The 25,104-nt window shown below is 37.9% G+C and overlaps 3 protein-coding genes across 3 annotated transcripts; all 3 read left to right on the top strand.

The window, feature by feature from the left end:
* The first annotated feature begins 323 nt into the window (after positions 1-323).
* LOC110452825 lies at positions 324-8,659 on the top strand. The gene is made up of 5 exons (XM_021501521.1): positions 324-428; positions 1,739-1,787; positions 2,009-2,169; positions 7,237-7,285; positions 8,287-8,659. The coding sequence occupies exons 3-5, from the start codon at positions 2,019-2,021 to the stop codon at positions 8,567-8,569; spliced, it is 483 nt and encodes a 160-aa protein (XP_021357196.1). The 5' UTR covers positions 324-428; positions 1,739-1,787; positions 2,009-2,018; the 3' UTR covers positions 8,570-8,659.
* Positions 8,660-13,782: 5,123 nt separating this feature from the next.
* Positions 13,783-14,820, top strand: LOC110452828 (proline-rich extensin-like protein EPR1). Its single transcript, XM_021501524.1, has one exon. It carries the CDS (start codon positions 13,783-13,785, stop codon positions 14,818-14,820), a length of 1,038 nt encoding a protein of 345 aa, XP_021357199.1.
* On the top strand, positions 14,817-15,317 carry LOC110452827 (proline-rich extensin-like protein EPR1). The gene has a single exon (XM_021501522.1). The coding sequence runs from the start codon at positions 14,817-14,819 to the stop codon at positions 15,315-15,317; it is 501 nt and encodes a 166-aa protein (XP_021357197.1).
* The last annotated feature ends 9,787 nt before the right edge of the window (positions 15,318-25,104 follow it).

The raw sequence follows: 25,104 nt of genomic DNA, 5'->3' as shown, positions 1-25,104 counted from the left end.
TATGTATTGCATTATTGGTTTTAACCTGAATATTTTTGTTTACGATATTAACTGCAGAACATATAATACCAGATTCCTGACTACTAATACCTAAAGTTATAATAAGCATATCAGCTTTCAATTGGCTCATTATGGCAGTGACTTAATTGCAGTTGTCGTTTGTTTTCGATTTTCCGACGTCTTTTATTGGTGTCGAATTGTCACGTCATGCATAAAAATGGCGTTATTATTTATCATGCATGCACTGGAATAAAAAGGCCATGTTGTTATTAATGTCGTTTACTTGATTACAGAAACGGAACAACAAAGCGATGATACTTTACTGATCGCTTTAGCCTCAACGATTTGTATTGTCTGCATCATCACTGTCATTGTGCATATAGTAGTTCACCTTTACTGCCGGAAAAGGTCCTCACAGACAAAACCAAGTAAGTGTATGTAGTAAACTATTGCCATGTCCTAGGACACCATTTCCTTCCTTCCTACTTCTTGATTGTCTCCTGCTATTTCTGTATTTCTTTCTTACCTTTATTTTAAAAACATAACATACATTTAAGTTCAATGTTAAAATGTTCACTCCGAAAAAACTTTTTTTTTTTGCTTATCATTTACTATAGGTGTTTTTATCCTTTTTTTGTGTAGTTGAATACAATATCAATTTAAATTAGGTAATTAAAGGCAAAGTATGAATTGTGCGGATTAGAACACATCTTAAATGTTGATAGTGTAATGTACTGTGACCAAAACTCTGAAAAATAAAAAAATACATAAAAAGCAAAGTAACCTTGACCTGAGAGATATTCGTATATCGCGCTCGTCCATGATACGAACTACCTTATAAGAGAAAAGATCGGCTGCATTTATATCACAAGTCTATCGAAAATCGATTGTTAAATTTACAATACTGAACAATATGTTCTACTTCTATTGCTTAAGGTGTCATAAAATGCTAAAATGCTAGGTTTGAAGACTTGTACAAGACCAGCTACTGTTCCATTCCATTACTTCACTTTTGGTTTTAATGTTGAATGTTATCAGTTGAGGAAGACTATGGGTTATATGCCCAGGCCAGGTCATACCGAAGTCCTTGCAATGATAGTTGTTATTCCATATTTAACGTTCAAAATTCAGGGTAATGACAACTAGTTCACCGTGTATCAGTATAATGTGACCGGGCGGAATGGTGAGCTGGGATCCCTCAGCATGATATTTCATTCAGGTAGCACTGTTAAGTCGGCATCAGATCCGCGCTATCACAGGGAGGCAGGTACACCAACATACCCTGCCTCCAACACACATACGCGAATTCACAATAAATATAGTGACGCGTCCTTAAATGACCCGAGCTGTTGATAGATCCTTTAAACCCCACAGAACCTTTTGGCTACCTATTATTTGACATGGGCAAACGAGATTCCCTAGACCTTGGCAATTCCAGTCAACTAATCATCATTATACTTTGATATATCATTCTATCACGTCTGGGTCATGACGTTTAAGTGAAAAGACACTTGAGAGTTGTCCCTGAATACCCTCTGTGGACACGATATCCGCATGACTTTGTTATTGCAATTACTAAAAGCCTTACGTACACTTAATAACTAACAAACTTAAACTCAAAATAAAGCGATATGTGAGAACCAGTTTTGCAGTGTCCAAGCTAACGTCTCTTGCAATGCGCTTAAATACATTTTTTCTTAAAATTATCATAAACAAATTTATATTTGTGTTTCCGCAGGCGATACAGTCATATTTCACAACGAAAGGAGAGAAAAAACAAATCGACCGTAAGTACAATATGTATATATATATATATGTGGTGTAAAAACAATACGTATTTAACAAGGCCTATGTTTGTCAGCTCAATAATTATTTCGCGTTTTTTAATTCAACCAACTCACCTTGTCATTTTAATGGTGGTTTATTCCATATATTATCTAATAATTTATGTACAAATACCAAGTTAATCAAAAGCAAATTGAAACGTTATACGTCATAACATATTTAGATACGTCGACATGGACATACGAGATCACAGCGAGAATGGAAACCAACGAGAGGCAAGCAGTACTGGGGACATCTATGAGGATATTGGCAGCACTGAAGATCTGGGAAATAACAAACAAGACTACTACATCATGGAAAAGCCTGGAGCAGAAACGGAACAAGGTAGATAAACATTTCTTAATACTGATACAATAATGTAGTGCCTGAACTAATTGTTGCATCCGTGATGCGGATTGGTCGATTGGTTAACACTCCGGCCTTCCACGCAGGCGGCCGGGGTTCGATCCCCGAAGTCGCATGGAATATTCAGAGAAAGTGTTTTTCTCCTGTCCACACAACTCGTACTACCCAGGTGGAGTATAAAATGGTCTGGTCTGGGTGTAGTGGTATCTGTGCTGTAGCATTCCTCAATATTGTATCGATAAAAATATATGCTAATTGTATATATATGTACTGTAAGGCGCTTTAAGAGTGGCTTATGTTAGCTAGATAGGGCGCTATATCAAATGTTGTATATCCATTTTATTTATTTATCACCAATCGAACGTTTTACTAATTGGTGATATTTACATTAGATTCAAGTGACTGCGTTTGCCAAATTGTTAAGATATCTGACCGTCTACAATAACTAGCCCTCAACCAATAGGTCGAGGGTGGGGCAGTCGCAAGGTACTGGCGGCAGGTCGATTATTTTCTCCGTGTTCCCCGTTTTGTCCCAGTACCAAAACCTGGCCCGTCCATAAATGGCCATATCTGTTAATAGGACGTAAAACTAAATCACGCAAACAATAGACTAATAGTTGCGCAAATTAGTTATCAAGGCGTTGCTTTGTTTATTGTCAAAACAAACAATCAAAACATGTTTTTCATGCAGTGGCAAAAACACCTTAACATTACTGGCCCGCTATATCCTATTGTACAGTTCGAGTCGGACCCCTTTATAAATCGGAGTTGCTATTGACACTCGGGCTTGATAAGCAAAAAACAGTATGCCGGATGGCGGACTCCGGACAATTGCTATGCGGAGATATTAATTGTGCGTAGGCGGTTGTGCATATCCGGATAGAACTAAGAACGATAATTGTTAGCTTTGGTCAACAAAGAAACTAAGTGAATGGAGTATTGACTAAATTTAACAATGTGTATCGGTATGTACACTTAAGCAACGTGTTAAGTTACTTATTGTTATAAATTATCATTCGCTGTTGGTATAGGTGCTACGACTTACGGTTAAAATGCCAACCTTAATGATAAATTATACGATATATATTTTAACCTAAAGTCGATAAAAAAAAACTTAAACATGTCAAATTACTTTGAACAGAGGAATTATTGCATGGTTCTAAGGATACCGGAATGTTTGAAAAGGGCATTTCTATTGGACTGCCGGTTTTTTATTATATTATTTAAATCTAAGCTGAAAAATCATTGTAGAAGCGATATATTTCAGTATTGGAAATCGTGGTATCGTAAAGTAATCATCACATGGAAAACTACGTTGACATTACTGAATGTTGTTGTTATGGTCGACTTTTCCGAGATATCGTTGTCCATTTGATTGCTTTTATAAGAAGGAATGTTACAACAAAATATTGAATGTGATAGCTTCATGAAGGTAACTGATGAACATATTTCTTCTGCGTTTTTTAAATGTACACTCTCAAATCTTATGTATGGCAGGTGGTCATTTACTTTTTTTTTGTATATGAACAAACTATGGTAGCCTTACTGATCCGTGCATGGGTTACATAAGTTAAAGACGTGAAATATATAGATCCGTGTACATAAACTCCAGTATACAATAATGTCGTACTGATATACGGCAGTGAATACTGTACATATTCAGTGTTTTTTGAGAAATACAAATTTATTTTTCTGAAAACATCCACATTTTGAAAATTATCAAATTTCCTCAAATACCTAACATAATATCAAAATAGTAAGTCTGCAACTAGCTGAAATGTAATGATTTTATCAAGTATGCCAAGTGCGGTGTGCCAGCTAATACAAAAAAAAATATGAAAAAAATACAACAACAAAACAAGAATCTTCTCAGAAAGTTAGTTTGGTTATCTTCTGTGATTTTGTATGAAAATAAAACTGTAAATATACATTTTATGAGGAAAAAAAAGTGTATCTTTTCAAAAACTATTGATTTCCCCGAAATTCTAGTATTTTCTCCAAATTCAAAAGTTAAAAATAGTAGAATTCTTCCAGGTGTAAAATATTTTGTTAATTTACATAATTAAAAATTTATTTTATTGAGTAGATCAATATTCAGTCTGAAAACAGCTCAAATGTCAGGATTTCAAGTTATATAATTATACAAGGTTTTGCATCAGATGCAAAAATCTCAGACTTTAAAATAGTTGAAATTTTTAAATACTCATCAGAAAAATATTTTTGTAACTTTTGATGACTTTTTATGTACAATAATACAACGAAATGATAAATCTGCTGTTTTTGAGCTAAAAATTCCGGTATTCAGGAAAAATATTGATTTTTTTCTCTCAGCATTTACCCCATTCCTGATGTAGAAAAACACAAATCAAATTAGAAATAAATTATTCAGATACATTGTATATCTTCAAATTAAAAAAAAAAAGATAAACAAAATAACGGCCAAATATTTGGTCTGAAATGTCACAATTAGTTAAGGTGGGAGGAATGTAGCGCAACGGGATTGGGTCAATCGTCCGTGACCATGTCTGGTCGTTCTTTTTTTTTTCTTCTCCTTTAACAGACATATCACCAGTATTTTTGTGTCAAATGACAAATACAAAATAGTGAATTTTATATACACTTACTTGCCAACTTTTTTGAATATCCATGGGGTGGGGGTTCGAAATCGGTAGTAACCCTCAAAAAATGAAAGTTTGCAAGTAAGTATACATCTTTAAATTTTACTTTTAGCAGTCCATCTACTCACAGGTACATAGTTTACTAGCCACACCTATAATATACTAGTACCTGTTTTACCCACGTGCATGTGTTTTGTTAACAACGCAATACTTGAAGGGTCCCTAGATGATATACTGAATACAGGTACAGCTCGTATGTAACGAATAAACAAACGTCAGCTAATTAACTGATCAAGAGTTATCAAATAGCATTATAAGGTGTCCAAAAATAAAACCCAACCGTGTATATAGTTTTAGCAACTGAATTATTTCAAAAGATTCATCTGACTACAGCAAAGCGTAAGTAATACGCTGCCATGTTGTATATTACTTGGCTTGCGATCTGAACAGGTCACGTCATGCACCTGCATGGTATGATATATATATCCAACATGAATAATTAACAGTTGAATACACAAATTAAAACAATAATGCATATATTATTAATTTGTTATATATGTGATTATTATGTCCCCCAAACAAAGTTTGGGGACATATTGTTTTTGCTCCGTCTCTTATTATTAAGTCACTCCAAACGATGTCGGGTGACTTATTGTTATTGTTCCGTTTCTTACTTATTCTTATAATTCTTATTATTCTTTTTCCGAAATAAAAATTTCCGTGCTTAATCTCAAGAACTGCTTATGGGATTCTTATCATACTTTGCATTTATTATAAGTACAATTTGTAGTTGTGCATCTGACTCTTATTTTTCCGCGTCAACCATCAAGATGGCCGCCGCTGCCTCTGATTGGCCGAAACCAAAATGGCGGCCAAATACAGACTCTGATTGGACAAACTTTAAATATCGTCCAATTTTGATGAAATTTTGTAAATAGGTGTAGTATTGCACTACGAACACAACTGCGATGTTTGTTTGTGAAAAAACTAAATGACTGCCATTTCGTTGGCTCTCAGTGGTCAAAATTTCAATATTGTCTGATTTTCATGAAATTTAGTATGTAAGTATACCATGGGACACCGGTCACTTTCGTAGCCTGAGTTTCACATTTCGACGAAATGGCTGCCATTTCCTGGCCTCTCATTGGTCGAAATTTAAATATCGTCCAATTGTGATGACATTTGGTATGGATGTGTAGCATGGCTCTACGAACATGACTGCGTTGTTCATTTTGTGAAAAAAATGGCCGTTTAATTAGTGGGTGAGGGTGACTTCCGTTATTGCTCGCAATTGCAATTCTAGTTATTATTATTATTCTTATTTCTTCCACTTTCTTCCGCCGACGAGGTTTCCCACTTTTTCTGGAAAACCGTAGTGTGGAATTCAACGAAACTTCACATGAGTGTTTGTGTATGGCAGGAGTATTTTTTGTTTTTCGAACGGTCAACCGACTGGTCAGTCGGACGGCGGCCTCTGATTGGTCGAAATTTAGATATTGTTCGATTTTGATGAAAATTAATATATAGGGAAAGAAAGGGACTGCGAATTAAACCGCAAAAGCTTCGTTACCATAGCAACCACACAGAGGCCTCTGATTGGTCGCAATTTAGATATTGCTCAATTTCACTCAAATTTAGTATGTACATTGTAGGTATACTATGGCAATGCGATCCTTTTCGGATGCATCTTTGCAACTATGGGGGCAGTTTTGGGGACATCTGTAATGGTTTCCCATTACAATTAGTACTTTTTTACTTATCATTTAAATACATTATTAATATTTAGTAGTCGAAATATTGACATAACTATTACCCTTAATGAAACTGCACTTAATCGACCCATGCGTCAATGATATGAAATTAAAAAGAAATAATAATAAGCTCGCATTTTACTGTAATGTACATGAAGTGACATAATGAAAGTTATGTGAACTTCTGATTACAAAGGTACAAAGCAACGTAAACATTGATGTGTAAATCCGGAACATAACATCCGGTAACCGCTTTCCAGAGAAGATGCCCCGAGTTTCAATAGCGATTGCTGTTTATAGATCTTTTAAGCCCTGCATAGCCTAAACCTGGCTACCCCTCTCTTGACGGGGTTTCCCTGGGCCTTGGCACTTCCAGTCGGTTTATCATCATTATACTTTGATAGCATGAGGCATCTATCCCTAACGTCTGGGTCATAACGTTGAAGTGAAATGACACTTGAGAGTTGTCCCTGAATAGCCTCTGTAGACACGATATCCGCATGACTTTGTTATCTTACTAACTAACAAACTTAAACTCAAAATAAAGCGATAGGTGAAAATTAGTTTCTGCAATCATCTATTGATATGTATCGACGGCTGCAGATTCCAAGCTTGCAAAAACGTTTAATCATATATTTCTTTAAACTGCCTGCAAAAATATAATTTTGTTTTTGTAGGTGATACCGTCAAGTTGCACAACGAAAGGAAAGAAAAAAGAAAGCTACCGTAAGTACAATATGCATCTGTATGTATCTGTGGTGTAAAAATAATACGTATTTAACAAGGCTTATGTTTTAAGCACAAAATTTATATCGCTTTATTTTTAAATTCGACAAACTCTGCTACCGACCCCCTGCCCCCCTGCGGGCTATCTACCTTCGCAAGTTATCTGTCAATGTTTTCTACATAAGTCGTCGATATCCTGCGGGTTATCTGTGGTGTAAAAGAACAAATCAAATGGGAAAATATTGTATGCAATAATTTATTGATTATACATTAACATTAAATATTTGTACAATTCACTTGCTGCCGGTAAACTCGCGCTACTTCGGCTAGTAGAAGATCGTCATCACTGTCCGAGTCCTGGGTCCTGTGTATTACACACTTGCTCAATGCTAGCTATCTCGGCCTTGGCGACGGCTCTCTTGCATTATTTTCCGGTCAACAGCTCGCCATACTTTCAAACCCACTCGCACACTTCCGCATACGTTGCACGACGCATGCGTCCTGTGTTTGTGTACGAGTGCAGTCCTTCATTCATCCATCGTTCGCATTACTTTTACTTTGGACACGCGGGTTACTGTTAAATAAAGCGGCTGTAGTGTTTTGGTCAAACCACCTGTAATAATGGCAATTTCGGTATTTTCTGTTTTGAGTTCTGTTTTCACACAATCCTGCTTGTTTGCTGTCATTTTGTCCATAAAAAGGAGTGACTTCGGGGATTTCAGCTGCCGATAAGAGTAAACGTTTGTTAACAGAAATGCCCACCGTATAAACCGCGGGTTATCTGCCGGTGTGGGCTATCTGTTAACATGCTGCTGATTGGGGGCTGTGCGGGATATACGGTGTAGCGGGCTATCCGCAGGAAATCACGGAAGTCATATTAATAGTGTTGTATTCCAAATATATACTCTTATCATATATCCAGAAATAATAAGTTGGCCTAAGCAAATTAACAGGTTGTACGATTTATTAACAACAATCGTTGTTTATCATTACATATTTAGTGACGTCAACAAGGGCATACCAGGTCACTGCGAGAATGGAAAGCAACGAGAGGCAAGTGCTACTGATGAATCCTATGAGGATGTAAGCAACTCTGAAGTTCATGGAACTGACAAACAAGACTACTATATCATCCCTGGAGCAAAACAAGAACAAGATCCTGAAATGTATCTTAATACCGGTACAAACAATGACGTTCCTGAACCAATTGTTCGCATCCGTGATGAAGACGATGAAGATGTGTACGAGGAAATCGAAGATTATATGAACGTTTCGGCGAAGTAACGGTGTATAAACATTGCATTTATTTACACTAATCGCATCTTTTACGAAATGATGATATTTACATAAGATTGAAAGGGCCACGATGGCCAAATTGTTCACGCATCGGACCGTGTCCGATAACTAGCCCTCGACCACTAGGTCGAGGGTTCGAGGCCTACGTGGGGCAGTCGCCAGGTACTGACCGCAGATCGATGGTTTCCTCCGGGTTCTCCGTTTTCCCCCCAGTCCCAAAACCTGGCCCGTCCTTAAATCCCATAACTGTCAATAGGACGTGAAAACTAAAACACACAAACATTAGACTTATAGTTGCGCAAATCACTTAATAAGGCCGCTGTACCATATTGTATAAATCCAAGAAGCGACTAAAGTTGGACCCCTTTTAAAATCCATAAACGAAAACTTTTTTGTAGGAAACCTTTATTTATCACTGTCACTTTGCCCTTGTAATAACAACTCAAGAAGAAAACACTTTAAAAGTGGTGCTTCATAGGCCCAATCTTGTGTCGACATTCCTTCTACAATCACTTTCGTAGTTGCAAGGGAGCGAAAGTATATGAAGAATTTGAATCCTCCATCGTCATCTGCTTTTCACATCGAAGGCCGGGTTCTTTTTCTCGACCCGACGTGTAAATGAACAGGACCACCCTACCGCATGGGTTTCCACGGTTTTTCGTTATCCTTCCTCATCAACATCTTTTGAGTGCTACCCTCAGGGTCTATAAGGGAAAATAATATTTATATATATATATATTTATGTAAGTTAATACAAAATTGTTTTATTTATTGTTGCAAAATACAGTTTATGCTTTTATGTTTTCCATACTTTCTGTATGGAACCTATTACCATATAGCGAAATCTTAGGGTTCCCTGTTCCATTGCAGTGTTGTTGTTTTTTATAAACAGTAGCCTTCCCTTATTTCAAAATACACTTTTTTTGACATGTATTTAATACGCTTACCAATTAATGCTTCATTGTCACGTTGTTGAAATATCATATAACGCTATTTAAGTGTTTTTGTACATAATATTACTTTAAAATGTTTCGAGAAAGACTATTTCATAAAAAAACCTGCATACGTTTTTTGGCTTGATGTAACAAAATAGATTATCTTAAATGAAATGCTATTGAAAAAGTATGAATAATGTCAGAGTTTATTTACCATTTAGATTGCTAGATATCATTGTATATATATTTGATAAGTAATATAATATATGATTATATAAACATAGTCGAAGTAATCTTCTATCTATATATATTTTTTTATTAAAAATCACGTTTTATAGATTCAAGTTCACACTCTCTTTACTGTATTGTTCTGCCCTACAGCATCGGTGCTGGTTTCCTGCTTGCTTTCTATTGACCTACTGTACCCGGCTGTATGTGTATCGTAAGAGGCGACTAATGTGGACCCCTTTGTCTTTTGTGTGTTCTATTAAGAGGACAAGGAGGACATCAAAATTGATTTGCTGACCCCGTTCCAACATTATTTATTTTTTATGTTTTTCTATCTTTTCTGTCTTTTTTATTTTCTATACACTATCTAATACCTGTGATACCTCCCCAGGCATCCGACCTCATCTGACCGTTGCTGTTACGAGGACTTTTAACCCAAAGAGACAAGTAATTACTGAATAGTTGTTTTATTCGCTTGATATTTAAAGTACATTCAAACGATAATATATCATAGTTATTATTACGTCAACCTCAAGAAAGCGCTGTTGTCCAACATTATAGAAAGTATGGTTACGGAGTTCAAGTTACACCCAGTATTTTCTATGTCACTTGTTTAATCTGCTTTTTTTATACCGCAATAAAAAACAAGTCTTTTATCTTCAGAATATCGTCAAAATGTGCTGGCAGTAACAGTTTCTTGAAAAGCGGAAAGGAAACATAACATAAAACATGTAATGCGACAGAACTTACACAATTCTAACATGTAGTTTAGCAGTAATACGATATCGGTTGATGGTATGTCCAGTGGAAATAATTCAAATTGTGTGTTGTTAAACGCTACACAACAGAAACATTCACATTTACATAACAAACAAATCTGAACAAGTTCGTACAATTATCCGTATCACTTTCATCATGTTTTGGCACCAAGTCCTCCGTCAACTCTTGTGGTTATATTTTTTATATTTTTTTTTTTATTTTTTTTATTTTATTTTTCTATTTTCCAAGATTTTCACAACATGTATATTATACAGAACATCACATCAACACACATCCACACTTTCACACATATCTACTATTGAAATTATCAGCAACCTCATCTTCCTCATCATCCTTCTCATCCTCATCATCTGGTTATATTTATTTAATAAATGATAAGATTCATCAATACTTCTCATTGATTCATTCATTTATTTATTTATTTATATATATATATTATATATTTATTTGTTTATATATTCGTTTCACATTTTGATTTTATCATAGCAGGCAACGAGCTCGATTTTAAGTGAGAATGTATCTGAATATGTCCGATTTTTACGTGTCGGTGTTCAAGCAGATACATTCATAACGAATGTATACGGCATTGGACATCTCTGTTTAAGGACTCGGCTTTCATGAACACGTAAATCTCCCACGTAAAATAAACCTGTTCTGTGGTGCCAAATATATATAGATTGTTTGTGATAAGGTAGGCAGAAAACGTTCCGTTGGTATAAAGAGTAGTCGGTTGGCTCGCTCCTTTGGATATGGAGATTCAGTTATTTGACCACACAACGCACCAAAAATAGCGTGCGCACATATTGCATACATCATGCGCACACCGTCCGCACATCGTCCAGACATGGTGCGCACAACTGTCCTAAATGTAGAAGAAAAAAAAAACTTTAAAATGATTTCACAATAAATTTATTATGATATACATTGTCCATTCCATAGGAGAGGGCTTGTATAGGCATTAAGCCTGTTGTCCAATTCCTTTTGAAATTTGCATAAGATGCAATATTCAATAGATAAAATGTGAAATGAAACAACTGTGCGATTTAACAATCGTTTACCCCGTTGTGCGCTTCTCACCTCACAATGTACAATTTGGTACAATTGGTTGATCAATATTACGGAATTAAATCAATCTGGGAGGCTTGTATTTAATATGGGACACTGAGTACATGTATATACATTTCGCATCATATCAATTAAAATAATGTTCCATTTAACAATGCGCGTTACATAGTATAACAGTGAATGTTAGATTGTCCAGAGTGAGGTACCAGAACAGGTAAATAACATTTAAATGAGTGATCAGAGTTTTACCTGGCGCCCTGTGGCTGGCATAGAGAGCTGATATGTGATACCGTATGACCGTTATGAAAATAAAAATGGACGTTAAGTATTTGTTATTTTGTTATTTACATTCCTTTAGATATATAGCTCCCCTTCACCTGGATTTTCACACCTTGACGAGTCATATATGTGCCCCGGTTGGCTATGTGTACCTGTATATGGAACCGTGTCCATTTGTATTATAATAATTTTATATGTTTTGATTCGGGTCGTATAATACATACCGAAAACACCATTTCCAAATTTTAGAAATATAGATGGAAAGATCAGCTTATCAATGGAGCTAGAACATCAAGTGTATGATTAAACACGAAACCGTATATAGTGTAAAGCCATTTCCTAATTTACATCAACCACGATTTTCATCGCACAGCGTTCGTCTATCGTCCGCACAAATGTGCGCAAGCAATAATCGTCCAGAACGTTACCGTGCGCTTATCGCTCGCGCATAGCACATCGTGTAACGTTGTGCGATCCCACATTAGTCTTATTAATTTTCAATAAAATTGTTCCCATTGTTTCTCTTACATTTCATATTTTATAATCGAATGCACCAATATGTTAAAGTAAAATTGGTTTGTCCATATAACGAAATAATTTATTTTTTTCAAAAATGCATTTTGCTACATTGAAAGGATTTTATGTTTTTTACTTGGATATTTGTTTAGATATGGTTATTTGTAGAAAGAAAAAGTATGTTTCGAATTTACACGAGGACAAGTTGTCTTTTTCAATTGTTAAATACCTATAATAATTCCAATTGTATATATATTTTGACATTGAAGCCCGATATAAGTGGTAAATGCATATCAAACTTTAAATAAGGAAATATAACCTGAAATTGAATTGACACGGCCGAACTGCCACTTACGTCCGCGTACGCACAATATCACTTCCCTGAGTTACACAGTAAAATGCTTTAGTCAACTTGATTCTAATTTAAAGGCACACTCGGATACAATAGTGTAATTCGGTTTTCTGAAATTATCGTTTTGATACCAGATTAATTATGATATAAACTTGGTAGCTACGAGCATATTTAACAAATCAAAGTTTTGGTCGGTATAGAAATGTGCAAGTCTGGATATGACCATATTAATCACTACATCAGCGTTTGTCGCTGACTATCGCTCGGATGTGTTTGTTTTTTCAACTTTTTCAGTTTCCAGAGAATTGGTACATAATGTAACATCCGTTAAAACCAAAATAAAAACAAAAGTTAATACAAGTACATCACAAACCTGAAAGTGGAGAAACACTAATATTCAAGAGTTTCAGAGTTTCAAAGATTTTCGCAGTCATCGTGCCACTTTTTTAATATTTATAAATGTAGGTCATCGCGTGCCGAAACCGGTGGTGCGCTTGGCTTGAAGCCCAGTCATTTTTTCGCTAAACCAACCAACATTGCATATTTCGGCGCCCGCTTACCTCAACCTAAATATTTAAAAAAAATGGTACGCTAACTGAAAAAAATGCGCAACTCTGAAATGGCGGGGCTTTTTGGAGGAAATGGAGATAATGTCCGCGAAAGGAGAATACATGTTACGGGCATATCGGAGGTTTTTAAAAGCAACATTATCCATATTGTTAAAGGTACTTAGCATTTTCCCTTAGATCAACTAGAAATGTTGTTTTTGTTGCAAGAAAGGTAGGTTTGATATCGAGAGCTTTCCGCCCTTGTCATATATATGATCATTGGAGGAATCATTTTTACCGAAAGTCGATCTAAACTCCTAAAACATAAAAAATAACTCGGAAAACCTAAGTTAAGGTCCAAATATAGATATAAGGTCCCTGAGAAAACCAAACACCACGCCTTAAATTCGCCTAACAAGGAGACCACTCTACAAGCCTGATAACACTCTACCAAGAGAACCACACTCCACGCCTGTTAACAGCCTACCAAGGACACCAATGTACAAGCCTGATAACAGACTACCGAGGACACCAAACTCCATGCCTGACAACCGCCTTCCAAGGACACCACCCTACAAGCCTGACAACCGCCTTCCAAGTACACCACTGTACAAGCCTGATAACCGCCTACCGAGGACACCAAACTCCACGCCTGACAACCGCCTTCCAAGGACACCACCCTACAAGCCTGACAACCGCCTACCAAGGACACCACTCTACAAGCCTGATAACAGCCTACCAAGGATATCACTCTACAAGCCTGACAACCGAGTACCGAAGACACCAAACTCCACGCCTGACAACCGCCTTCCAATGACGCCACTCTACAAGCCTGACAACCGCCTTCCAATGACACCACTCTACAATCCTGAAAGGACACCACCCTACAAGCCTGACAACCGCCCTGATAACAGCCTACCAAGGAAATCACTCTACAAGCCTGACAACCGAGTACCGAGGACACCAAACTCCACGCCTGACAACCGCCTTCCAATGACGCCACTCTACAAGCCTGACAACCGCCTACCAAGGACACCACTCTACAAGCCTGATAACAGCCTACCAAGGAAATCACTCTACAAGCCTGACAACCGAGTACCGAGGACACCAAACTCCACGCCTGACAACCGCCTTCCAATGACACCACTCTACAAGCCTGACAACCGCCTTCCAAGGACACCACCCTACAAGCCTGACAACCGCCTACCAAGGACACCACTCTACAAGCCTGATAACAGCATACCGAGGACACAAAACTCCACGCCTGACAACCGCCTTCCAATGACGCCACTCTACAAGCCTGACAACCGCCTTCCAAGTACACCACCCTACAAGCCTGACAACCGCCTACTAGGGACACCACTCTACAAGCGTGAGAACAGCCTACCGAGGACACAAAACTCCACGCCTGCCAACCGCCTTCCAATGACACCACTCTACAAGCCTGACAAGCGCCTCCCAAGACACCACTCTACAAGCCTGATAACAGCCTACCGAAGACACCAAACTCCACGCCTGACAACCGCCTTCCAATGACACCACTCTACAAGCCTGACAACCGCCTTCCAAGTACACCACCCTACAAGCCTAACAACCGCCTACCAAGGACACCACTCTACAAGCCTGAGAACAGCCTACCGAGGACACAAAACTCCACGCCTGACAACCGTCTTCCAATGACACCACTCTACAAGCCTGACAACCGCCTTCCAAGGACACCACTCTACAAGCCTGACAACCGCCTTCCAAGGACACCACCCTACAATCCTGACAACCGCCTACCAAAGACACCACTCTACAAGCCTGAGAACAGCCTACCGAGGACACAAAACTCCACGCCTGACAACCGTCTTCCAATGACACCACTCTACAAGCCTGACAACCGCCTACCAAGGACACCCCTCTACAAGCTACAAACAACCGCCTACCATGGACACCACTCTACAAGCCTGACAACCGCTTATCAAGGACACCACTCTACAGCCTACCGAAGACAGCAGACTCAATGCCTGAAAACAGCCAGCCGAGGATAGCATACGTTATGCCTGATAACAGCCAACCGAGGACAACAGACTCCATGCCTGACAACAGCCTACCTAGGACAACAGACTCCATGCCTGACAACAGTCTACCGATAATAAAAGACTCCACACATGACAACAGCGTTCCTCAAATACCGACGACAGTATTATCAACGTTTTATTTACAATTGCTTGACTTTACAAGTCTTTGAAACTTTTTTAATGCATGACCTTAATCATGAGACAAATGTAGAACATATTTGAAAAAAAAGCTTTTAACCTGCGGGAACTTTATGAAAGACATTCGATATGAAATAGAAAATAAAATACACTTCTCACTGTTTGGACGCATACAATCCCCACGTTTCGCGGTAATGTTTTTTGCCTTCCACCGTGACTCCACGTTGAGTCCCCCACCAGCACTCCACGGTGGAACGTGACTCTACACTTCACCGCTACTCCACCATTGGACAGTGTGGAAGTGTGGTGGGGACGTGGAGGTCGTCTAGCCATAAAACGACACAAGTTATCCATGCTTAAAACTCCTGTACAATATTCGTCGACGGCTGTAGGCATATACCTGTAAGAATCGCGATTCGTCAGCAGAGAATTCGAATCGAGCAACCGATAGTGAATCCTCTGTTGTCAGGTACGGGTAGCGATTCTAGTATCAAAAAGGAAAAGCTCCTCTTTAGCGCTCAATGGATCTTCAAGATCGCGCTTTCATGAACTTGGGAATAAAATGAGAAAATATGTGAATTTGACGCTGGAAAGGTATGAAAACTGCGCTATCAAAAGGAAACCTTATATTGTGTCGCATTGATACTACAACATGCATGCTCTGGCGATTTCGTTTCTATTATTCTCTTTCCATATTTAATTATGATATGAACCAGTGTGTGAGGTTTGTGTAATTGAAGTTTTATTTAACAAATATATATGATGCATAGATAGGAGTGATGTGCTTATGCATTCGCTGGAGTAGATCGTTACACAATAGATGATCCTGTGTTTTACTAAGGAATGCAGTCTGATTGATGTTTGAAGATTTACATGCGTTGTCTATAAATTTCGAAAATAAATGTTAAACAGATATTGATTGTTCATGTAAATAGTATTGACATTGTGGAAAATGAATCACTCCAATGCTACTGTAACTTTTTTAGGCCTTCCATTCTGACATCATTTGTAACGTTTTTAGGCATCTCACCTCTGACATCATTTGTAACGTTTTAGGCATCTCACCTCTGACACCATTTGTAACGTTTTAAGGCATCTCACCTCTGACACCATTTGTAACGTTTTAGGCATCTCACCTCTGACACCATTTGTAACGTGTTTAGGCATATCACCTCTGACACCATTTGTAACGTTTTTAGGCATCTCACCTCTGACACCATTTGTAACGTTTTTAGGCATCTCACCTCTGACATCATTTGTAACGTTTTTAGGCATCTCACCTCTGACACCATTGGTAACGTTTTTAGGCATTCCACTCTGACACCATTTGTAACGTTTTTAGGCATTTCACCTCTGACACCATTTGTAACGTGTTTAGGCATCTCACCTCTGACACCATTTGTAACGTTTTAGGCATCTCACCTCTGACATCATTTGTAACGTTTTTAGGCATCTCACCTCTGACACCATTTGTAACGTTGATAGGCATCTCACCTCTTACACCATTTGTAACGTTTTTAGGCATCTCACCTCTGACACCATTTTTAACGTTTTAAGGCACTCTGATATCAATTGTAATGTTTTAAGGCATTCCACTCTAATATCAATTGTAACGTTTAAAGGCATTCCACTCCGACATCATTTGTAACGTTTTCAGGCATTCCACTCTGACATCTTTTGGAACGTTTTTATGCTTCCGCTTCTGACATCATTCCATCCTTTATCTGTTATTTCCGTCGAAATTAAAACTAACAAGCGCAGTTCAAGTTAACTATACATTTATTTCAGGACCAGCAAAAGTTCACAGGATTCATATACAATTCATATTGGTATTCAACCTAAACTACAACTTTATATATCTCTTAACTTCTCACCAAATATCTCATATCCCACTTGCTCTCAATCTCTGTCTATCTTCCTCTTATCTTAACCACTATCTGCCCACTCCAAGACCTCTACTCTTTGGGTCCTAGACTTCCACTCCAGTCCAAGACATCTCGTCCTTTCCACTTGCCATTCAAGTACTCCTTATCCATGTGCAATGAATATCGCCTTTCAAATTCCAGACCACTGTATGGATCATTGCCTGATCTGTTTAGCTTGGATGTCAGTGGCCGTTTGTTGTATTTTTTGGTTATTTGTGCAAGGTTAATTTCATGTTTTTCGTTTATGTGAGAAAAATATATAAATGGTGAGAGCTGTTATCTCCTATGTAAAGTAACTCAATCTAACTTTCTTAATGTACGAGTTAACGCTAGTAATTAAACATATAGAAGTGTGTATATATATTTTTATCACAATACGCTGTGTTATTCCACTCTCATATCGTTGTATAAACACGCAGACTGTTAGATAAATATGAGTTATATAACACACGTGGTATATGACCTTCAAGAGTTTTGATTGGTCGAGAAGATGAACTTTGACCGGGAAGACTTTTTCCACGTGCTTTTTGCCACTGGTTGTTTTGTTTACGTCGTCGGCTGTCAACATCCGACAAATGTTGGTTACTTTGTGAGGTTATCCGGAAAAGGGGGTTATTAAGGCAATATGAAAAGATAATACTTAAAGATTTAATTACTAGTTTCAGGCAAAATTGCTACAGACGTTCGAAATCGTTTCGACGTCACACCGTCGCGTGTCCAGGTCGTGAAACCAAAACAAGATCGATCTGTCACCGTGTCGGGAAATATTTCGTTCTCCAAACGTCGCGTTATCACTATTTAGACGGTCTGACTATGGCTGAACTTTCACTATAAACGTCAACCATAGAACCGTCACGAAGAAACGTAGGCCAATGGTTTTGTATATTGACAGTGATAAGTTGGTCTACAACGGTGAGTTACGGTGAGTTCATCACTTGGCGGGAGGCAGACTTCGTACGATATGCCTACGCGCATATAGTCCGTAGTTAATCTATATAAATTAATAAAAATACTGCTACTCTCAATATTTAAAGTCGTTCATCTATTTTAATTATTTCATGAAGTTTTTTAAATTTGTAAAAAAAAAGTATTTTTTTTAATATAAACGAGAGTTATTTTACATATGGGTCATATCACTACGCCAGCCTTGTCAACAAACATATGTGTGTATGTTATTTCCGACTGATCATGATATTGTGGTAGAAACAGATCACACGACTCGTGGTTGTTGAGTATGGTATTTATTTCAGTCTCGTTAGTTAATTTTCAAAAATTTCAGAAAGACACTCGCTAAAGCTCGTGTCTTCTGTAACTTTTGAAAATTAACTTACTCGAGTGAAATAAATACCATATTCAACAACCACTCGTTGTGTTACCTCTATGTATTTAACTGAAACCTAGCAATCCAACGAATCATTTTAGATCATGTTTGAAATAGCCATATTAAAAATTAATCTCTTTGTAGTTGAGCTTCACATTAATTCATGATAAAATCTTTTTTGTCTTCATGCTAATTATTTCTTATGAGTGAATAACATTTTCTATTGAGGAATATTTGTTAAAATTAACTATGAGTTCTTTGACGCAATATTGCACGTAAACGACTACTGGTATGCTCCTTAATGTGGAAAGTTTGCTATTATTTTACACCATCACTTTCATGCACCAAAATCATACTATGTGGGGTTTTTAACGGATTTTCTTTGCATAAATATACCTGAATGACAGGAGGCAGACACATGTGTTATAAACCGATATAATTCTAGTTAGAAATTTTAAAGCTACATGTATGTTACCGGCGATTTAACTCGGTAAAACTGATTTCGTATACAATAATCCTTGTTTACAGGTGAACTTCTCATTTGCCACTCGGGTCATCGTCATACGCAACCTTAAATTTAACACTTGACAAAGTTGAGAAAAGAAGGTTAGGGGCTATTGGATTGTTTATAGGCTGATAGGTATATATATAAATAAACGCCTAAGTCGAAGTCTCAAAAAGAAGTGTTGTTAGGAAGGATCGGGGTAATCCGGTAAACGTGAAAGGCGAAAAATCTAGTAAACGAGAAAGGCGGAAAACTGGGGTAATCGGGTAAACGGGATAAACGGGGAAAGCGGACAATTGGGGTAATCAGGTAAACGAGTAAAGTGGAATAAATAGAGGTCCCCCAACGAGTGGTGGTTGGTTATCATGTTTATAGTTAATCTACAAAATGTATGAAGACACGAGGTTTACCGACTGTCTTTTACAATTTGAAATTAACTGACGAGAGTTAGATAAACGTGATAACTAATCATCAAGAGTTTGGGGATCTGTTTCGCCCATAACGTTCGTATCTTATCTAAAACAAAACCATTTTTTTCCTTGGAAATACGTCATTATTTCAAATGGGGGAAATATTTGCCATGGAACAAAGGAAAATGACATCGAATAGCATTGTTAAGTGACGTCATTTATCATGGATTGACCAATGAAATCACATCCAGGGTGTTATCCACAAGTGGGTAACCAAAAATGTTTACCAACTTCTAGCAGATTATCCAATGAGCCATGAGTGAGGAAACCTACCGTGGTTGTGGGAGTATCAGGGTTATCAGGTAAACGAGATAAGCGAATAATCGGGGTAATCAGGTAAAAGAGAAAGGCGAATAATCGGGGTAATCGGAATATCAGGTAAACGGGGAAGTATATTTCTAGTAACTGGTGTCGGTCAGGTTAGTACGTTCTCCGGTATTCTGTCTCACTTTCAACACAGTATCCCCTGGTCTGTAAACAACAGTTTTGCGATATTTTAACTTAATTTCTACGTAAAAATCATAAAACATCAAATCAGCCATTTTCATTGGTACAAGTTCACTGAAACGAAAAACTCCAGCAAAACCAATTAAACAAATAGACTATCTCGTCCATCAAACTATTGAAATAATTAAATTTGTCCACTATTTGTACCGACTGTCTAGATGGTGATTTTTTAACAAATGGGTTAGACAACAATCTGTTTGCACCCTCCAAATTTGTCAAAACAAATTTATCATTACACGGATTCGACTACGCCGCAAAATCGTACTATCCTTTAATGCTGCAAAATGATAATTTAAACCAAAGCTGACAGATAAACAGCCAAAGTACTAGGGTTGGCTCGTAAATATTCTAACTTGGTGTACCTGCACCAGTCTCTTAACTTCATAAAATAAAAGTTATAATGTTAATTCGTATTGTTAGCATGGCTAGCTCTTGCTGAAATCCAACATTTGATAATGCCTGATTCAGAAGAGGATTCCGTTCCGTTGTTGTCATGCGTGAAGTCTTTTGTTATCGGTAGGCTGTTATAATGCTTGGGTTTTGGTATCCCCGGTAGGCTGTTTTCAGGCATGGAGTCTGTTGTCCTAGGTAGGCTGTTGTCATGCATGGAGTCTGTTGTCCTCGGTAGGCTGTTATCAGGCGTTGAGTTTGATGTCAGGCTTGTAGAGTGGTGTCCTTGGTAGGCGGTTGTCAGCTTGTAGAGTGGTGTCCATGGTAGGCGGTTGTCAGACTTGTAGAGGGGTGTCCTTGATAGGCGGTTGTCAGCTTGTAGAGGGGTGTCCTTGGTAGGCGGTTGTCAGGCTTGTAGCGTGGTGTCCATGGTAGGCGGTTGTCAGGCTTGTAGCGTGGTGTCCATGGTAGGCGGTTGTCAGGCGTGGTATCTGGTGTCCTCTGTAGACTGTTATCAGGGGAGGAATCTGTAACAAATCACGAGTGAACAAGTGTTGATTATAAGTTGGAAGTTTATTCTGGTAACCTCAAGTGTTAGTATCGGTCTTTGTCATTCGATCTCGCTCTCAGTCTTACCCGAGTTGTCTCTAGCTGTACTAGCTCTAGCCCATTTCTAGCCGTCCCTAGCCGTTCTGACATTATCTTGTTAGATTATACTTATACCCCAGGCCCGCATAATCCATGTCACTAGGATTATAACGTTGCCTACAGCAATCATTTATCATAATGTCGATAAACCCGTGATAAATCAATTGTATAGCTGATCAATTGAGAATTAATGTAACACTGGAGTCACTTAGCTTCTCCCTGGCTATCATCTGCATCTATATTAAATCGATACTATACTAATTTAGTCCAGTTATGCATACGTTCGGTTTTGTCCTTCTGACCCGTACTTCCTCAGGCTAGACGTAATCAATTAAAACAACCCCATATCGCTGACTGTGTCACATTCGTCCTCTCTTCCCTTACCAATTTCGGGTAGCTACTGCTAGTGGGTACATGTAATTATTAACAACATATCAACAGATTAATTATGTTTTCACCTGTAGTATATATTCAAACGGTGATACTATTAAAAAAGTCAGTGGTAAAGTAAATAGTGGTAAAGTAATGATCAATAGACAAACGGCATCTTTTCCTAATCCATACGGTTACAGGAATCATAATACAACAGCTATATATGATATCTACATAACACACTAAAATGATATCCTTGGAATAAGAAAACGAAAGGAAAATAAAATAAATAAGATAAAATGAAATCGCGATTGTCATCCTTGTACACACACAATTATTATCAGAGTTCGTCATATTGTAATTGCGGTTTCCAGGTCCTCACCCTTGGTAGGAATCCACCTCCGACGAGCGCGCAGAGTTCTGTAGCTGACCATTAACGTCATTGTCTTATGGGGAAAGTGGGTTCAGGAATATCATCCTTAAAATGAAGTCAACTCCGTTTTCAGCCAGTGGCACCATTTAAAAGTGAGGTTCGGTGATTGGCTTACCTGACCTGTTCGCTCTCTCGTGACTTGCCAATCCTTATATAACTCCCCGAACCCACACCTCTTATACACGTATGCAGTAATAATAACTATCTCATATCCTATAATTCCCACGCCCATTTATTTAACCCTTTAGGAACCGAAAAAAAGAGGGGAAAACGCTAAATACAGATACATTTAACGAAGCACGTTTTGTGAAATTTGACGCTAATAAATTATACTTGCGTATCATTCAACATTTGTACAAACCGGTGTGATGTTCATGTTGACGATATGAAGTCGATTTTACCCATGTATTGACTGGTTTGGTCATATTTGGTCACGGTGGCTGTCGTTCATTCGTGTGCCGCCATCAACTTTCACGGCCATGTTTGCACTAGTTGGCGTCAGCTACATATCTGAAGCCAGCCTTAGAGGGGTGCTATGTTCCGATTTATATTATGTATAGCTTGTTTATAAATTGATAATACTTTCTAAAAGTGTTTTAAGTAATGGTGCACCATTTATTAGCCAAATAGCTTTATCATTTTATCGGGATGACTTTTCTTCGCGCACGGTCACGGTGTTATGAGGATGGCTAGTGGCGCTAGCCAATCAGAACGCCGCTTGGCCACCGTTGCAGCAGAATGGTATAAATTGGGGTGAGCATGAATGCTCCGCATCTCCGTTTCACCGGTACCGGGTAGATATCCTTACGCCAGTTCGTAAACTAGTAGTCATATTCATACACCAGTATTTTTGTCCGACTCCGTGAGTACTCATAGTTATCTTAGTACTTTGAGTTGTGTCTCATAGTAATATTCTCTTAGTATAGTAGAAAACACTCACCTGTCCCATGGTAGTTGATACTCGCCTTACTTCAAGGGCTGATTGTGACATAGCACTGTAGTGCACATAACGTGATTTGTATTTGGCGCGTTGAGACTACGGGTACGTGTTCCGGATGTGGTGTTGAGCGGTCGGAACACGCAAACGTAAACACTGCGTAGAAATGGGACACTAGAACGCAAACTACAACTTGCGGTGAGTACCGTACCCATCAACACTTTTAGTAACATCTGTGTGATTGTTTTGAACATGCTGTGTAGATAAACAGCGATAGTTTATATAATGAGCTATTAATAGATACCTATGTGGTTTGTGTGAATACACGTGCGCTCATAGTATTGTTTGGTTATATGGGGTTTTATACAATAAGTACCAGGATTATATGACATTGTACAACACTATATCACTATTATTTAGTATTGTTTATACTAAATAGTGTCCTTATACAGGGTAGCTGGTATCAGTTAATAAGAAGGAACGCACGGGTTAGTGGGTGTTAAATATTAAGGCGTCGTATGCCGTACTTTTGGGAAGTGTAAAGTTCAGCTTTTCAATCACATATTTATATTAAATCAAGTCAGTGTCATTGTTGTAAATAGTATAGGGTATCATGATATCATTATTCAGTGGGTTATTTGTATTATATTGTAGTTTACTCCCAGTACAAGTGTGACATGTCAGACTGCACTTAAGGATTGATACAGAGGTGTTTTAGCGGGGAAGATGACCAAGCTAAGTGGTGGTGGAATGCTGTAGCTGACAGAAAGGGACCCGTCCAACACTTAGGGAAAGAAGAAGGTTGTGACCCTATCTACTCTGTGTAATCTGACTATGCATACCGTGGTGCCTGCGTGGTATATGTGTGGGGTTCTGTTGTGGACTGGTGTTATTAGCCTGAGGGGCAGCCTGTTGCTTGGACACACTTGGATAGCTGCCCATTGAAATGATGTTCTCTGTATAAATACATGTAATTAACTGTGTGAATGTGAGTGTGGATGTAATATACTTTTGTTTTTATTATATGTGTAAATTATGTAAATACAGTGTGTTGTGTTTCTATTCCTTCATGAGAGTTTACAATATGCTCATCCCGTTACACTGATCTCTTGGTAAATATTATTTCCGTTATTGAATTGCGTTTTAATCTGAGTACAGTCTAGGAAACTTACCATTTTGTTAAGTTGTAATAATCTTAATCATTGTGAAGTTGATTCCTTAGTTCTTGTCATCTTTCTTGTTGACATTTTCTTAAGCATTCAAAACTTGATCTTTAATGTATTAGTCAACTCCTAGTAGCTGAAGTTGGTTTCATGAGAATAAGTAAGTGTTGATTAGTGTAGTATTCGAGATTTGTGGAGAGTTGTCTCCCTTCTATCAATTATAAACAGAAATAGGGACTTTTGTGGTAACCTTCAACTTTATTAATCACACGTCATACATATATTTTGGTAAATTCATGCATGTTGTGTAAATAGTGAGAACATTCGTTATTGCCATGCATGTAATAATTGTCTCATTGTTGAAAAGAGTTGAATTAGGGTGAGCCTGGAGTGAAAGATAGTGATAGTTGTGATTCATTTGTACATATTCATCACATGTTGTGTTTTTTGAATAGAATAATATATTTATAGAACTTGTGTTCTGTCTTGAGCTTTCTATAAGTCTGAGGCACTACTGGCAAACTGGTAAATTAAGGCTGCAGCTGTAAGAGCACCTGAAGCATAGACTTGCAGTCTACACCCACAGACTTACAACAGTAATACGACCGTACAAAAAATAATTGACGGAGAACCACAAAACGGGTGTAGGTTTAGTCACGCTACCAAAACGACAGGGAAAACCACGACCGTGGACAGGTTTTGTCACAGTTTCACTAGTTGTGTGTTTTCTCCATTACCGTCCTGATATGTCTACTGCTTCGTTGAACAGGTATGTGGCCCCATTACCCACACACATTTATCTTAATAGTATCTCTGTTGCTCACATACCAAAATGTGCTTATTTTATTTTAATTGGCCATAAAACTGATACGGTAGTGTTGTATTTATGTAAAGTGCAATGTTTCTCAAAACTTTATGTTATAGAAAAACGCAATCTGAATTATTGTA

This window comes from Mizuhopecten yessoensis, unplaced genomic scaffold (genome assembly GCF_002113885.1).
Source record: "Mizuhopecten yessoensis strain PY_sf001 unplaced genomic scaffold, ASM211388v2 scaffold6905, whole genome shotgun sequence".
Classification (NCBI taxonomy): Eukaryota; Metazoa; Mollusca; class Bivalvia; order Pectinida; family Pectinidae; genus Mizuhopecten; species Mizuhopecten yessoensis.
This window is presented reverse-complemented; position numbering and strand designations above follow the sequence as displayed.